At 52.3% G+C, this 17,629-nt stretch overlaps 1 protein-coding gene and 1 pseudogene across 2 annotated transcripts; both read right to left on the bottom strand.

Moving 5' to 3' along the window:
- Positions 1–3,033: 3,033 nt before the first annotated feature.
- LOC116838283 (C3a anaphylatoxin chemotactic receptor-like) lies at positions 3,034–7,293 on the bottom strand. Of its 2 annotated transcripts, none has more exons than XM_032803332.2 (2): positions 7,003–7,293; positions 3,034–6,243 (listed from the first exon to the last, which is right to left on the bottom strand). In XM_032803332.2, exon 2 carries the CDS (start codon positions 6,219–6,221, stop codon positions 5,253–5,255), a length of 969 nt encoding a protein of 322 aa, XP_032659223.1. In that variant the 5' UTR covers positions 6,222–6,243; positions 7,003–7,293; the 3' UTR covers positions 3,034–5,252. The 2 variants fall into 2 exon arrangements, with proteins under 2 accessions (XP_032659223.1, XP_074926583.1); XM_075070482.1 differs by having other exon boundaries at positions 4,444–6,240.
- A 1,249-nt stretch (positions 7,294–8,542) lies between these two features.
- LOC116838291 (putative G-protein coupled receptor 33) lies at positions 8,543–10,658 on the bottom strand (annotated as a pseudogene).
- Between the last annotated feature and the right edge of the window lie 6,971 nt (positions 10,659–17,629).

Below are 17,629 nucleotides of genomic sequence, written 5' to 3'. Positions count from 1 at the left end.
TAGGAGCAGGCCTGGCTCCTAGGCGGAGGTGCGCAAGTGGCTCTGCGCGGCTCTTGCCTGCAAGCACCTCCCCACCGATCCCATTGGTCTTTTTCCAGCCAATGGGAGCGCGGAGCTGGTACTTGGGGTGAGGACGGAATGCAGAGCCCGTGGTCCCCTTGCCTAGAAGCCGGACCTGCTGCTGGCCACTTTGGGGGTGCGGCGCAGTGGCAGAACACATAGGGACCAGCCTGACTTTTACCCGCCTGGTCGGTGCTGCTGTCCAGAGCAGCCATGACCCAGTGCCTGACATTCTGCCACCCAGAAATGGGTCGCAACCCACAGTTTGAAACCCACTGGCATATAGAGCAGATTAAAGAAGTCATGGCTTGTGTGAAATTAGAGTTTCTACTGACTTTGATTGTGCTTTTTATGTAGCCTGTTGTAAATCTAGGCAAATATCTAGATGGATTGAGGTCCCCCCAGGGAGACCTCTGGGTACCCCCAGTGGTACACGGACCCCGGCTGAGAATCACTGTTGTCCAAAGGCCCAGGCCTGACGATGGCAGTAAAACCATCTGGCCCATAGATGGCAGCGTATGTGCAATCCAGGTGCTCGTGTAACAGCTGGGAGGGCTGGTCCCAGACTATAGATTATTACACTGACATTTACAATGTAAGGGGCTATGGACGCAGGGCTGGGCTAGCAGGGGGCTGTGGATCAGGAGTGAAAGGCACCGACAGAGCTGGGGGCGGAGGGAGCCCAGGGCTGGTTTAGCACCTGGATGGTGGAAATCAGGCTGAACAAAGGGGGCAGCTGAAGGTCATGCTGCGAGGAAGCGTCTGGAGCATTTTCTGGTCGTGTGCATTTAAAGCCGGCCACGGAGCTGCTAAGACAACGACCTTTACCTGTTCAGCGCCTGTAACCCAACACCCGGCTGGCACAGACGGTGCCGAGAGACTGAAACCCAGCTGGCCTCTGGCACCTGCAGATAGCAACAACCTGTTAATTTCTCACTGTCTGGCCTCAGCCCCCAGGCTGGCTCAGGGGGGAAGGGAATGGGGCATGGTGGCCTTTCCCCTCTAGGGAGCATTAGCTGTCATCCAGCCCCAGGGCAGGGACTGGCATGCTCGGGGGGGTGGGGTGGGCAGGGAATGGGGCATGTGGCCTTTCCCCTCTAGCAGGCACTGGCTCTGATCCAGCCCCAGAGTGGGGACTGGCTGGCTCAGGGGGCAGGGAATGGGGCATGTGGCCTTTCCCCTCTAGCGGGCACTGGCTCTGATCCAGTCCCAGAGTGGGGACTGGCTGGCTCGGGGTGGGGGGCAGAGAATGGGGCATGTGGCCTTTTCCCTCTAGGGAGCTTTAGCTCTCATCCAGCCCCAGGGTAGGGACTGGCTGGCTCGAGGGGGACGGGAAGGGGGCAGGGAATGCGGCATGGGTCCGTTTCCCTCTAGGGGGCGCCGGCTCCCACCAGGCTCCAGGCCAGGGACTGGCTGGCTCACAGGGGGGTAATGGGACATGGGGCCTGTCCCCTCTAGTGGGCACTGGCTCTGGTCCAGTCCCAGGGTGGGGACTGGAAGGCTCAAGGGGGTGGTCAATGGGGCACAGGGCCTTTCCCCTCTAGGGGGCGCAAGCTCTGATCTAACCCAGGGGCAAGGGACTGGCTGATATCAACATTGGTCCATTGGACATAATGGGGTCAAATCCCCACCTGGGATCAATTGGCTGTATCTCCACTGGTGTCAATGGGCCAGATTCCAGTCAATGGAACTGTCCTGATTTGGTCTATCTGGGTCATGTAGCTTTGCATGCCCCGTGCCACCAGCCATAACCCTTTTGGATGTTTACCCCCTGCCCTTTAGCCCAACAAAACATCGGCAAAAAGTTGAGTCTGAGATTTCACTTGCAGACAAAACCAAGTCTGTCACAAGTGGCTACTTATAATTCTTTACCTGAGAGACTGTATAAACTCAGTGACTCTTTACAACATCCAGCTACGTGAACAAACCAGATCTCATATTTCATCTGAAATCCCCAGCTGCTGGAGGCATGTGACTGGGGAAAATCTCAGCCCTCACTACCACAAACAAACAGTTTCTAGTCCTCATAGTTTGAGGCGAGGAGCTGGAAAACATGAATCCAAAAGAACCAGAAATTCAATAAAAGGACCTCAAACTGATCATTATTATTCAAATCTTACGATTTTTAAGACAATTTTGTGATTTTTTTCAAGGGGGCTGAGCTCATGATTTTTCATCTTTTTGGGTTGGCAACAGGAGCCGGTTGGAATTTGTGTCCCATGGGAAATTCTGACAGGTCCAAATTTTCTTTCACCCAAAGCTGAAATTTCAAAATTCTCCATAAACCCAGCATTGTTTCAGAAATAGCAAAACGGCCTTTACAAAACATTTTGCTTTGATCACACCCCCAGTGCTCAGGCAGGACCAAGTCAACTTAGCCCAGCCCTGACCGATGACTGTCCAACCTGATCTTAAAATCCTACAGTGACAGGGATTCCACAACCTCCCTTGGGAGCTGATTCCTGAGCTGAACTGCCCTGAGAGACAGTTTTGCCTAATATCCACCCTCCACCAACCTTGCTGCAGATTAAGCTCGTTGCTTCGTGTCCTACCTTCAGTGGACATAGAGAACAATTGATCCCTGTCCTCTTTATAACAGCTCTTCCCACCACTGAGAACTATTGTCAGATCCCTCCTTAGTCTGGGAAACTGAGGCACAGACTGGTGACTACTTTCCCCAAGGACACCCAGCCAGCCAAGGGCAGGGGTTGGAATAAAACCCAGGTCTCCTGAATCCCTGTCCAATATATAATGGTGTACATTTTTCACAATGAGGGCAATTCACCACTGGAACAGTTTACAAAGGGTCATGGTGGAGTCTCCGTCACCGGTCATTTTTAAATCAAGATCTTTTTTTCCCTAAAAGATCTGCTCTAGATTAACTACAGATCAATTCAGGACAGTTCTCTGGCTTACGTTACAAAGAAGATGAGACAAAATGACCACAACAGGCCTTTCTGGCTTTGAAATCTAGGAGTCTATAAAGATATATTTTATTTAGGCTGGGAAGGATTCGATTGTTATTGGCCATTGTCGGTAAATGTCAGTTTCACTGTACACACACCAAAAAATATTTTCAGCGATAATCATTGAAATGTACAGATGGACAAAGTCAGAAAAACACTGCTTGCGATCTTCTTTGAGTTTGGTTGAAGGCGATTTACTTTGCATAGTCTGTCATGTGATGTTGACGATTTGTATTTGAACGTCTGTAAAGCTTTGAACTTCGTGAATCCCATTATCTACTGCCATTAAATAGTCATTGTCTCCCCGCCCTTGCCATACTTCCCTGCGACGGTGAGATGCGAAGTTGATGAGAGAAGGTCTCAAATGGGTATTTAAAAACAAACCGTGTCATAAAACAATAAAACTGGAATCCTGCCAACCCCTCCTTGGATATTAATTATATAAAAATCAACACAATAAAGACACAGTGAAACGCCTCAGCCTTAACTGTTTGATAATTTTGCTTCAAAAATTCCAACAAAAATTGATTCCTGCCCCGAAATGTCTCCACGTTGTCAAATCAGTGATTTCTGATGAGAAACTGTTCCACTGGAAAATTTTGAACTATCTCCCTTGGCAACACTTCAGCTGTCACCTGCCTTCTACCAGTCGGGGTCCGTCTACACTGCAGCTGGAGGTGAGATTCTCAGTTTGGGGAGACACCCCCCTGCTAGCCATGTAGCCCAGTGATGTGATCCTGTCCCAGACCCTAGGTACATCCTCAGGGCAACCAGCCCCACTAGCTGTGGCTAAATCATCTATTTTAAGCATGCTACCTCCATCGAAGCTAGCGCAGGTATGTCTACCCACACTGGGAATTACACTGAGGGGTACAGGGCAGCCCGGCACCCTGATTTTTCTGGGAACTCTTTGTCCTTTTGAACCCACTGGTTTGCTAATATTCTGGGCCTGGTGGGGTTGCAAGTTCCATTAGGAGGAGAAATTGATGCTCTGAATCAGGTCCATTCTTTGGTACAATCTTGTTTATTTACTGAGAACACACACACACACTGTCCTTATTCCCCAACTGTTGTAGAAACAAGGGGCAGCAGGCAGCTTCTTTGCACCACAATGCCCGTACCTGCCTCTCCAGCGGGCTTTGTGCCCAAGAAACTGGCTCTCTGTTCCCTTTCTGGGTCTCACACAGATCTCCTGTTCAAGACTTCCTGCCTCCCATGCACATGGTTTGCAGCTACTCTCTTCACCATCCTGTTCACAACCAGGGAATAACCCACACGGCTCAGCTCTGATGGGACACATGCCTTGGGCGGTAGCTTCCACTGCCTGTATCTCTCTATTCCATAAGCTGGCTTCATTTCTCCTTCCATTGAGCCTGAAGCAGAGTGGTTAGGACACCCATTGGCTTTAATGCAACTTGTGACTGTCTCACAGATAGTTCCAACTGCACAGTAAGCCGTTCTGAAATAATCTGTAGATCTGAGCAGGTATTTCCTGGCCTGCAACATTTTAAGGGGAGATTTTGAAAAATTTGCCAGTGCAAAATGGGGAGGAAACATAATAAATCTCAAAAATATTCACAAACATGAAAATCGGGGTGAGGGATTTCAATTTGGGTCAATCAAAATATTTTGGTTTGATCATTTCAACATGTTTCATTTTAAATTTTGACCATCTGAAAACTTTTTAAAAACACAAGTGAGCCTAAATTTAAAAAAGAAAAAAAAAAGCATTTGGGGCCGGAAATGTGGAATTTTCATTTTGGACATTTCAAAACGTGAGCTGGCGACAACTTTGAAAGTTTTCTTCCAAAACTTTTTTGAGTCAAGAAACGCCACAAAACTGAGCCATTCACACAAAGACCGACAGTTTTGATGAAGCTGTCTCATAATATCTAACACAGATAGACCCCGAATGAGATCAAAGCCCTCGTTGTGCTGGGCACTGCACAGACACACAGTGAGTGACTGTCCATGCCCCACTGTGTTTACAGTCTAAATAGACAACAGAAGGATTACTACCCCTATTTTATAGATGAAGAAATTGAAGCAGAAGGCGAGAGACTGATTCAGAGATTGGTCTTAGCTCACACACATAATGAAATAACAAGAGACCTGAAAAATAGAATCCAGGAGTTCTAATTCCTCCATCACCCTGCCCTAATCCACTAGACTCTGTTCCCTTCCCAGAGCTGAGGATAGAACCCAGGAGTCCCAAGTCCTCCACTCTCATCTAGTCCGGCTATTGCTCTGCGATGCCTCCATCTCACTCGATCCCTCCCCTTCCTCAGCCAGGGCCCTGCGAAAGATGCCCAGGAAGGAGCCCCTCCGGCGCCCCTTGCTCCGGGAGAACCCCACCAGCCCATACAGCACAGGGTTGAGACAGCTATGGAGGTAGGCCAAGGCGTTGGCCAGCTTGAGCGCCACGCCCCAGATCTCTTTGTTTTTCTGGTATATACTGAGCAGTACCACGACATGATGGGGCAACCAGCAAACAAAGAAGAGAGCCACCACGGCCAGCACCAAGGCAAAGGTCCGCTGGGAACCCTCCCAGCTTCTTCTCCTCAGCTTCCAGATCAAGACCACATAGGACGTGGCAATGATGGCAAAAGGGATCAGAAACCCGCCCAGGAACCGGCTCAACCTCAGGGGCATCTCGACGAAATGCCGCAGGTCTGTCCGGTAGACGCAGAAGGACTCCCCCCGTTTGATCTCCACGTCCCTGACCACCAGGTAGGGGATGCTGAAGCAGATGGCCAGGATCCAGGCCCCAGCGATCAGCCAAGACCCAAGCCTGGGCCTGTGGTGGTTCCGGACCCAGATGGGCTGAGCCACCAGCAGGCAACGGTGGAGGCTGATGAGGGTGAGCACGAAGACGCCGGCGAAGACGACCAAGTAGCGAGCGAAGGAGTGAAGCTTGCAGAGGGCTTGGCCGAAGGGCCAGCGGGACCTGAAGACCTCCTGGACGATGGCGGGGATGCGCCCAGCGGAGAAGAGCAGGTCGGCCACAGCCAGGTGGAGGTAGCAGGCTGAGGGGAAGGTGGGTGGCCCGGGCCGGCCAGCCGTGGTGATCCAGATCACCAGTCCATTGCCAGCCAGGCCCAGGCCCAAAACCAAGGCGTTGGTGCTGATGGCTATGAGCCGCATGGCATCCTCCACAGCTCCTGTGGCGTTGTGGGGGGCACGGGAGCCGTTCATGGCTAGGAGGCGAGGGAGGCTGCTGGGGGTGTGTGAAACAGTCCCAGTGAGACATTGGCCACAGGACCCCCTCGTTCCCTCAAACTGCCACCTCTCCTGTGGCCCCAGCCTCCTTACACCTCCACCCATCCCTCACCTCCCCAAAATCCCCCCTTTCCCTAGACTTCCAGTCCCTCCTCCCAACCCCCCCACTGCTCCACCCCCCCCCGCCCTTCATTCCCCAGCTCCCCAAACTTCTGGCCCCCTCATTCCCTCATCATGCTGCTCCTCCCCCGCAAACTCTATCCCCATCCCCCACCCCCAGCCTCCCCGTCCCGGAAAAAGTGTTGGGAAACCACACGGCTCTGTGGTCTCAAAGTCACCACCACAACGTCCCTTCTTTTGGGCCTAGATTACCAGATTCCGACCTCACGGGCACTGAGCCCACGCCTGCCCCCACCCCTCACAAGCAGGGGAAGAAACCACCACCCAGCTGTGCAAAGTGCACCAGCGCTCTTATGAAACCTGGGAACTGCCAGTTATGCAGGTGCTCTAACCATTAGGATCCCCTCCCTCCTCTTCCCTCCCAGAGCTTGGGAGAGAACCCAGGGGTCCTAGCTCCAGCCAGCCCCTGCTCTAACCATTAGACCCCACTCCCCTCCCAGAGCCAGGGATAGAACCCAGGAGTTCAGACTCCCAGCTGCCTCCCCATGCTCTAACCACTAGATACCACTTCCCTCCCTTCCCAGAGCCAGGGCTCTTGACTCGTAGCCCTCTTTGCTCAAAGGGAATCCAAGCTTACCTTGTAATGTATTGGGTGGGCGGCAGGGGAAAGGCACGACCTCTTCCCCTACCACCGCCGGAGCAGTTGAGGGCCCGGGGCAGCTCAGCTCCCTTGTGGGGTTGCGTCCCACATCTGAAGGGTTCCTTTGAGCAACGGGCACTTCCCCTTCCAAAGCCTGGCGGAAGGACCCAGGTCACATATCTTGGTTCCCACCACAGCAGTTTCCCAACCTGCGCTGCACAGGGCAGACGGCCTCTGCAGATCCCTGACCTGGTCTTGCCTTGCGCAGATCCCAGCTCCCCCTCGGCAGATCCCTCACCTAGTTTTACCCTTCACAGCTGCTAACTTGTCCGCGAGCTGGATCCCAGCTCCTCTTCCCCCCGCCCCATGCAGATCCCAGCGCCCCCCACCTCGGCAGACCCCACTGGCCGATATGGAACCAGCCCATTTCTGGAGCCCAGCGAGCAGGTGGCCAGCAACTCCCCTTGCACATGGCTCTGCCTGCAGCAGAGAGGGGGTGGGGGGAAAGTGTTCAGACACCTGCTTGCAAAAGAGACTTCCGGGCTCATCGCACCACTGCTGGGTGTTGCACAAAGACAGTGTTACAGGGAAGTGGGGTGGGGGTGTTGTAGCAGAGGCTGCCCCTAAGTGTGTTGCTGGGATCAACGAGCTGGAGAGGTCAAAGCATGGAATACATCACTCCCCTCTTAGAGCCAAAGATAGAACCCAGGAGTCCTGGCTCCCAGCCCCCCTTGCTCTAACCACTAGACCCTACAACCCTGCCAAAGCTGGGCAGGAACCAGGAGTCCTGGCTCCCAGGCTTCCCTGCTCTAACCCACTAGACCCTATGAGCCTCCCAAAGCTGGGGATTAAACCCAGGAGTCCTGCACCCCATCTCTGCCCCCAACCACTAAACCCGTCTCCCCTCACAGAGCTGGGAAAAGAATCCATGAGTTCTGAACTGAGGATAATTGAGCTATACTGATTTATATCAACACAAGATCTGGCTTGTTCACGCCATGCTTCCACTGGATTTTGGGATCAATTTCCCAAACTAGCGATTTTCAGTGTCTCCATGGTTGGGGGTGGGGTGTCCATCTTGACACCACTTACAGGGGCCAGGTTTTCAGAGAACCACGACTCAGCTCTTTCTGAAAAGCAGGGTTCTTTGAAGGAGTTGCATGTCAGGAACCTCCAGAATTTACAGGCAACCAAAATGATGGACCACTTTAGAAAGCGGAGGTCTGTAACCCTTGGTGTTTTTGTAAGAATCTCCTGCAGTGAAGCCACAGAACTTGGACTTCTGAAAAAACACAGTTATAGAGAGATCATTGGTCCATGCACTTCGTTAGCAGAATGGACAGTCTTCTCTATTTTAGATACAGCAGCAGGAGGGGTTTCCTTTTAATTAGATCACTGTTCTGGATATTTAAAAACATTGATAGACCTAGAACCATGAGGTTATACAACCAGACAGGAGCCTAGAACCCCATCATTAAATCATTGACTGGCTTTAGAACTGATGACATTCTAGAACAAATGGTATCTGATCAGGTTTTAATATTTTGAGAGCACAGAAGTTTCTAGAAACAGACAGGATTCTGGAACCCACAAGACACCACAAAGGTTTAAATCATCCAGAAATCATGATTTTAGTACTAGTCAGAAACCTAGAGCCCACAGGACCGTACCTGGCTTTGGCACATTGAGAGATCTGGAACTCATGGGATATTATGCTGTGCAAAACTATTTGGACATATAAAAACTACAAAGATTGTAGCCCCAGCCTGGAATCTAGAACCCATGGGAGCCTATTGAGTTTAAAAGCATTTGTAGACATGGCACCTCCTGGGTTCTAGAACCAAACAGGGGCCTGGAACCTTCTGGACCCTACTGGGTTTTTTAAACAAACACATATGATTATGATGCTAGCTAGGAATCTAGAATCCAAGGGACTCTATTCAGTTTTAAAACACCGAGATACCTGGAACTCATGTCCAGAAAATCCAACTCTCTAGAACCCACAAGATTCCAAGTTTTTCTCCATTTCCATGGTGTCAATTTCTGGCCCATGTCTCCTACTAGATTCTGGTCCAGACCCATCACTACTGAGATCCTCATCAAAAGCTCCTTTGACCAGAGCAAACAGAGACGTCCTTGCTATCTGCTGGAACGTCCCCTCTACAAAAAGGTAGAGGACTGGGGTGAAACACGTTGAAGCAGAACATAATGATGAAAATGACCTGTCATTGACTGTGGCACATTTCTGTAGAACATCAAGCCATAGTAGAGGTGGTAGGGCAGCCTGCAGGGGAAGAAGGACACCCTCACAGCCACCATTACTTTGAAGGGCTTCCCACTCTGTGCCAGGCCCTTCACCTTCAGCTCCAGCCCCACGCAGACGCAGCAGCCCGCGATGGTGCAGAAGGGCAGCAGGAAGCCCAGCAGGAACTGGACTGTGAAGATGGCCAGGTGGACCTGTCTGCCCAGGTCCTGCATCTTGGCTCCATTCCAGTCTCTGGAGAGGTTGTAATTATTGATGCAGGTGATCCTGCCTGCATCCACATGGGTGTCCCGGAAAGCCAGGTAGGGAGTGCTGAGAGTGAAGGAGACCACCCACACCCCTGCGGCCAGTTTCCGTGCCCAGGCCAGAGTGCAGTGATACCGGGACCAGATGGGGTGGCAGGTGAGTGTGTCGCGATGAGACTGATGAAAGCGAGAAGGAAGACAGAGGAGAACATGTCCATAGAGATGCAGGAGCTTGCACGTGGCCATGCTGAAGACCCAGTGGAAATCCAGGAGGAGGTAGATGGAGAAGAAGGGGATCAGCAGGGTGAAGAGGAGGTAGCAGGAAACCAGCTGGAGAAAGAAGAGCTTGGTCACCGTCCTCCTCATCTTGAGCCCGAGCACTCACAGGTACAGCCCATTCCCCACCACACCCACTGGCAAAGTGGTGAAGAGCAGCATGGCCACAGCCAGGTGAGTGGCCCTCGTGGCCGCTGGGGTCTGTCTGGAATTCACCCCAATGACTGGTTGGAGAGTCGTGTTGTCCTGGTCAAGAGTGCCCTGGGTAGAGACAGAAGAGGGGTTGGAAGGGATGACAGAAGAGGGGAAAAGGGGGAGGGAAAGAGGAGGAAGGGAGAAATAAGAGGGGGTTAGGAAGGCACCATTAGAGTGGGCCTCTCTGGGTACCCTCTGGTCCTCCAGAATATCCAGACTTGATATTCTCTGCAACTGGGCCATGGCTGGTGGAACTCACTCCTACAAGATAGAGCTATGGGAGGTGGCTGGGGGAACAGAGTGATAGTGAAAATAGGAGGAGAGGAAGGAGTGGGGGAAGAGAAATAGTCTATGGGCTGAAACCCACAGCTACACAGAGAATGCTTTGTGTCTTTGATCCGGGGGGACTGGTTGGCTCAGGAGCATGGGGCATGTGTTCTCACTTACCATGTAGTCCGGAGGTTATTTTCCCCAGAAAGTTGGGTTCCCCTCAGGGGGTTCAGGGTTCCAGGGCTGAATAATGAAACTCTGAGGAGGGCTGCGCATTGCACCTAGAACAGGAAGTAGAAGCATTTCACCTAGGGACACACCCACAACATGTTGATAACACACAGGAGCCCTCGATTCTCTTTTCTGGCTCCCAGTCACCCACTGCTCTCATCCCATAGACCCCAATTCCCTCCCAGAGCTAGGGAGAGCACCCAGGAGTCCTGACTCCCAGCCTCCCCACCTCTGCTCTAACCACTAGACCCCACTCCCCTCCTCGGGCAGGAGTTTTGTCCTGGTGATTCAGCCTTTGGTGAGAGTTTCTCTCAGTGCTCTTCTTCTTTTCCCTTGGGAAAGGATTTTCTGGAATCATGGGCCCTTTCTCTTCATACAGGCATGTTCCAGTAGATGAGCTCCTGGCCAAGAATCTAGTAGGGAGGGCTGGGAGGCAGGACTCCTGGGTTCTATCCTCAGCTCTGGGAAGGCAGTGGGAGTTAGTGGTTAGAGCAGGAGAGACCGGGGGTCTGGAATCCTGGATTCTATTCCCAGCTGCACAATCTCCCCCATAGTCCCTGTGGAACTCTCCCATCGTCCAAGAGGTTGCCAGCCTCCATGTGGTTTTCGGAGCAGTCTGAAAAAATTCAGAGAAGCACTTTGGGGTGGGGGCAAGGGAAGCTGTATTAAAGGGCCTCTTGACCAAATGGTCCCAGAAGGTCCTAGCACGCTGTCCCCCCAGTGCCGATGAGGCAATGCACGTTTCAAGACAATCCGACTGCACCCATGGATTTGAGAGGCCTTTGAAACATCGGATCTTTGAGCAAACCTTTGCTCTCAGGAGAGGAGGAGTTTGCAGAGCAAAACTTGCCCAGGACAGGACTCAAAAACTCACAGGTCTGGGGCATTTCCAGGGTTTGAGGATGGTTGCACTTGCTGAGGGGATACAGTTGGGGCCCTGCAAAATTATGCACTCCTCCCCTCCAGTTCAAGGACCCAAGATTCTGCTAAGCTGCAACCTCAGCCTGGTTTTTAAGCAGCTAAACTTTCTGCTGTGGGTTTTGCTGCTAAGTCAGAGTCTGAGCTGTGGCTTCCATTTGTGGTTGGCCTTGTCCGGATCCAATATAGCAACTGGGGGCAGGTATGTGTGTGTGTGCAAACAAGATCCAACCATAACAAAGTGTGACCTCACCACACAGACATGGGCTGGAGGGGATGGTGGCTTTTCTTATAACAGCTGGTTGGCAGCACTTGTTGCTGTGGTGTCAGAATGAAACAAAAAGTAAGAAAAGAGGAGAACAAGCAAGAACCAGCCAACGAACGTCTCCTGTAACGTCAGCGTTCGAGAAAATGGTGTTTTCAACTCTAATGGGTCTGTCGTGGGTCACATGATCCGTATTGTTTTCCTTAAAGCCCCAGCTCCTGGCATCAGTTGATCTGTGACGATTTCAGCCTTCCCTCTTTAAAAAAAAAAATAGAGGAAGTTTCTAACCCTCATGGCAGTGGAAAAAGCTTCCAAGTGTGCCCCAGTGCCCCCTAAAGGCTCAAAAAGCAGAAGGCAAATAAATAACCCCCCAATCTAGTATGGTTATGTTATCTCATGATTTTTTGGAGTGCGCAACTCAGGATTTTTGGACATTTGGGGATGGCACTAAGGAGCGAACTGGAGAAAGTGGAAGCCGAGATTTGAGCGTGGCAGTGTGCAGACAAAGAGATGAACGGCTGCAAATAGCTTGGTTTCCCCAGGTGGCAGGCGGGAGAGGAAATTGAACAGGTTTCAATTTGATAATGCGACAGAGAAAAATACACAACTCTTAAGGAATGAGCGGTGGCGCTGTGCAGGGTGGAGAAGCGTTCACAGCTGAAAGCCAGGAATTTTGCACTGGAAGTCAGCCAGACGGGGAAAGTATAAATCAGTCTGACATCTGTCTACAACTGGCAGCGTGATCTTGTGAATGTGGAGACGTGTGGGACTCCTGCATTAAGGACCGGGTGTGGCATGGTGTGAGACTCGGCGTGAGCTAGGGCGATGACAGAGACTAACTGAACTCCTTGAACGTGCTGGGGGCTACTGAAACCACGGCAAGGCACTCAGAAAGGCCCGGTGAGCCAGAAAACCACGTGCGTAGGTTGCAGTGTAAATCTGCCAATTGTAAGCACCCACTCCTGCGGTCACGGGCTGCGGGGCGTCCTGCTGCTCTTAAAAGCCTGCCATCAAGAGCCGTGAAAACAAGAGAAGCCAGAAGCAAGGAAGGTTTGTTATAAATGCCGTTGTAGCCAAATGGAACCATCCTGCGTGTGGGCCCGAATGCCCAGGGTGTGGCAAAAACAATCATTTTGCTACTGTGCAACTCCAGAAAGGAAAAGTCCCAGGGCAGATAGATGTTTTTCCTCATGAAAGCAGATGTCCAATCGCAAGATCTGTTCCTCAGTGTGGCTAATCCACAGGATCCCCCTGCTTCTGGACACAAGTGGCATTAACCTAGGGGACCCACCACCACTGGACATGATCAGGGTTAACCCACGGGATTACCCACCACCGGACACGAGTGGCATTTACCCGTGGGTCTCTGGTGCCTGCTACATGAGTGCCCCCTTGTGGCCAGAGGTCGCTTTGCAGCATCCTTCCTCACTGCTACAAGACAGGATGGCAGGTGGAGAGGGGAAAGGAGGACAGTGCGAGTGGGAGGAGTGGAGAAGGGGGAAATACTCTACAGGGTCAAACACAGAACCAGAAAGAGAACACGATGTGGCTCTGATCTGGCTGCTTGGCCGACTCAGGGAGGTGGGGTAAGGGACAAGGGGTCTTTCCCCTCTAGGGGGTGCTGGATCCAGCGGAACCGCAGCAAACACAGATATACAATAGGAGGAGAACAGGGGGCTGAGAACCAGGTAGAGGAACCACTGGCTTGTCACTGTGCTCCTCATCTTCAGCCCCAACACCTGCAGGTCCAGCCCCCCACAGCAGAGTGATGGCAAAGAAGAAAACTCGCAGCTGTGAACTGATTTCCCCTCCCAGTCACATGGGGATGGCCAGAGATGAATCCTCTGCTGGCGTGGGGGTGGATAGCAGTGTCAGGGCAGGGGAGATCCTTGGCGCAGGAGAGAGGGACCAAAAGAGATTGAGGAAAGGAGGGCAGACAGAGATACAGGGACCCTCCTGCCTCAGCAGTGGAAGAACAGTATCTCTTTCACCATCCAGCCACAGACAGTCCACCTTATCAACAGATTGGAACCCAGGAGATCAGGCTACTGACCCCTCCCCCATGTTCTAACCACTAGATCCCACTCCCCTCCCAGAGGTAGGGAAAGAACCCAGGAGTCCTGACCCCCCCTGCTAGGATCTAAACCACTAGACCCCTGCTAGAATCCTGTGTCCCGTTCCGGTGCCCACAGTCCGAGGGGGTTGGTGACCAATCAGGGAGGGGGTCAGAGAAGAGCCAAGAGAAGGATTAAAAGCTTGGAAAACCTCCCTGACGCACTTAACAGGAGCACACAGAGAGCGGACAGAAGAGGGGTTGAAGGAACAACAGAGGTGGGAAAGAGGGAGACTGGAGGAGGAGGGCAGGCAAATTAACAGAGGGGGTTAGGAAGGCACTATGGGATTAGACCTCTCTGGGCACCCTCTGGTCCCCCACAGTGTCCAGGCAGGGTATTCTCAGCAACGGGCCATGGCCAGAGGAACTCACTGCTACACAGAGCTATGGGCAGCAGGGCAGGGAAAGCAGGGTCGCAGATATGTGGCAAGTGGAGAAGGGGACAGGGGGGATGTTTGGCTCAGCAGGGCAGGGAATGCAACATGGGGCCTTTCCCCACTAGGAAGCACTGACTCTGAAGTGGCTTCAGGGCCTAGGACTGGCTGGCTAAGGGAGGTGGGATCGGTGCTGTTGGCTCCTAGCATGCTGCAGCTGATACCTGTGGAACTCACTGCTACAAGGTAGAAAAAGCCACTCCACCCCCACCCATCTTGTGCTCATCTGCCTGTCACAGGAATTGCCGCTACACCCTGACTCGAGACAGTTTGCAGGGTCCTTATCATCTCATTGTAACACAGGAAGCCTCAATCTACGGAGCTGCTTCTCTACCCCACAGCCTTGCTGCAGCTCTGCATGAGGGACCTCTGGACTATTGCCTCTGTCACAGAATGTGCCCCTCCCAGATTTGTTAGACTGGCAACCTCTGTACTCTGCTGAATGGCCTAATGGCTAGAGAAGGGGGTGTGGGAGCCAGGACCACTGGGTTTGGGGAGGGGTTGAGCAGGAGTGGGAGGTCAGAACTCTTGGGCTGTGGGAAGGACATGGGGTCCTGTGGCTTAGAGATTCGTAAATAGGGAACACCTCATCTGATGAACATGAAACAAGGGAGAAAAATTCACCAAGGGCACAGATCCAACCAATTATCTCTGTCTATTGAGTCCCCATGTTAATCCCATTAATATTTACTGGCAGGGAGTCCCACAGGCTAATCCCACCAATATCCAGTGGCAGGGAGTCCCACTGGTTTGCCTTGGTAATAGCAAATGTCTGTGGCTTCTAGGTAGGATTAGCAAACAAATTCCCCATCAGACCCAAGGAGGGGCCTCTGCCCATTGTCTCGATTCACCTGGGCAGCGCAGGACCAGCGCAGAGAGAGACTCGGATGGTGGGTGTTTGCCTAGCAGCGTGTCCATGAGTCTGTGCTGCCCTGTGTGTTGAGGACTCTCCCCTTAACTCTGTGTCTTCTACGCGCTCCCTCTCCACCTGCTCTGTGAGCTGGAGAAGCTGCAAACCGTAAATCGAAATGATCATTCGGACACTGTCTTAGCAAAGAAACCGCCACTGCTTTAAAACTGGCCCCTACTCCCCTCCCAGAGCCAGGGATAGAACTCAGGAGCTCTGGTTCCCAGACCCGCCCCCCTTTCTCTAACCCACTTGACCCCACTCTCCTCCCACATCTGGGTCTAGAACCCAGATATCCTCAGTCACCCTTCCTCTGCTCTAACCACTAACCCTGAGGCCTTGGTAGGAAGCAAGAGCCCTTCAGTCCCAGGGCTGCAGCGGGGGTCTGCGCACTGGGGCTTTCCCTACCCTGCCAGGCACTTCTGCCAGGGAGTGGTGTTGGGGCACAAGGGTTTTCCCCACTTTGCCCACCCAGTGCTTCTGCCAGGGCTGTGGAATTTCTGCTGGGGTGGGGCGTCCATTTGTTGTGGGAGCCCCTATCATAGCTTTCCTACTCAGATTTGAACCTTAGCGTTCATAACCTGAGCAGCTAGCATGAACCCCTCTAAGCTTAATTACTAGCTTAGATCTGATCTCGCTGCCACCAGCCAAGAATTTCCAGTGTCTTGGCTCACTCTGGTCTCCCCAAAACCCTTCCCTGGGGGACCCAAGACTCAGATGCCCTGAGTCCTTAACAAAGGGAAATAAACCATTCCCCCCACCTCTCTCCCACCCAGAATTTCCTTTTCTGGGCTAACCTGAGAGTTACTGATGCAACCTCTTTACATCACAATACCAAGAAGCATGTCTCCTCTCTTCCACAAAGAGACAAACCCAAAGACAAGGAAACAGAAAAGATTTCTCTCTCTCTTCCCCTTAGCTTCTTTCCGCCTGGGACACTAGGAGAGTTAAACACAGAGACAGTTTCCCCCCCCCCTGTCTTTCCTTTCTCCACCAATTTCCTGGTGGGTCAACTAGAAAAAAAAATCAAACAGGTCTTAAAAAAGCAAACTTTATTAAAAAAAAAAGAAAGAATAGAATAACAGTTCTCTGTAATCTATAGATGGTAAGATACAGGGTTTTTCAACTTATAGAAAATGAATAAACAATAGAAAAGGGATAAACAGCCTTATCCAAAAACAATACAATTTAAAAGTACTTATAGCCAAATACACATAAAGACTCCACCAGCCAGATACACAGATGCAAATACAGCAAAACAATTTAAAAGACTATACTTTGCTACCTTGTACTTACAACTGGGAAACAGAAGATTAGAAGGACTGGAAATAGACCCTCTCATAGCTGAGAGAGCACAGAACAGACAAAGACCCAAGACCAAGAAAAACCCACAAATTCCCTCCTTTAAGCTTTGAAAAATCTGGTTTCCTGATTGGTCCTCTTGTCAGGTGTTTGGTTCCCTTTGTTAACCCTTTACAGGTAAAAGAAACATTAACCCTTAGCTATCTGTTTATGACACCCCCAATTGTCCAGAGCCCCTGGGCACAGACCCCATCAGTCCAATGGATTATCCACTACTGCCCAGCCGGGCTCCTTAGACCAGTCAGGCATGGAGGGCCAGGGATGCACAGAAATGTGGGGTCCAGCGGTACCCCTTGTCCAAATATCAACTCCAGCCATCGCCCCTCGGAGGCAGTCATGTGTGTAAAGGGGCTGGAGCTTCGACGGGGCTCTCAAAGAGGCACATGCCCCAGAGACCCGGTCACAGTGGCTGGCATGAGTCTGACCGGGCTGATGTCCCGAGGTTGGACGTGAGTGTGCAGAGAGAGGAAAGGGTTCTTGGATTCAGGGGGCCGCTTGCAACCAGGTGCTGCAGACGCTGAGCTCAGAACGGGGAGCTTGAGTCCTGCCCACAGCAGAACTGCTAAGGGCGCCCCTGCAGCCGGGCCTGAAGAAAAACCTCTTCCTGTCAGGACCGATGAGCCAAAGTTCTCTGAAATCCATTCGCCCAATCGGCTTGGCTTGAAATTGGCCGTCTCAGAGCAAGGCTGAAGGCAGAGTGAGTGGGGCAGTGTAACGAGGGTTGCTGGGGCTCAACCCTCCCTATGGAGGAGGGGAACCACACCGGTCTCGTTCTGTCCTTCAAGGGTCCGGCCCCTTGGACCCGCGGTCCACCGTCTGGGGGATGTTCGGTCCCTGTGGAGAGGACTGAGCACAGGCAAAGTCAACGAGGGCCCAGCCCTTGGTTCGGGCGGGGCACCTAACACAGTACAAGGAGCTCTGGCCTTTCTGGGGCAGGGCAGAGCAGTGACAAAGTCAGAGGGGGCCCAGCCCTTGGGTCGGGCGGGGCACCAAGCACAGTACAAGGATTCAATCACACTGGCCTCTCTAGGCTGGGGAGAGGGGGATTCTGCCACCCGGCTACGGGTGGCAGGGGGAACGCAGGCCCACCCACTCCTCTGCGTTCCAGCCCGGGGCCCTGGTAGCGGCTGTCGCTGCTAGTGGCG

The sequence above is a fragment of the Chelonoidis abingdonii genome, chromosome 11 (assembly GCF_003597395.2).
Source record: "Chelonoidis abingdonii isolate Lonesome George chromosome 11, CheloAbing_2.0, whole genome shotgun sequence".
Lineage (NCBI taxonomy): Eukaryota > Metazoa > Chordata > Testudines > Testudinidae > Chelonoidis > Chelonoidis abingdonii.
Note: the sequence above shows the minus strand (reverse complement) of the source record. Positions and strands in the feature narration are given on the sequence as shown.

Excerpts from the sequence above, each read along its gene's own strand:
- LOC116838283 (XM_032803332.2), bottom strand. The coding sequence starts at position 6,221 with ATGAACGGCTCCCGTGCCCCCCACAACGCCACAGGAGCTGTGGAGGAT.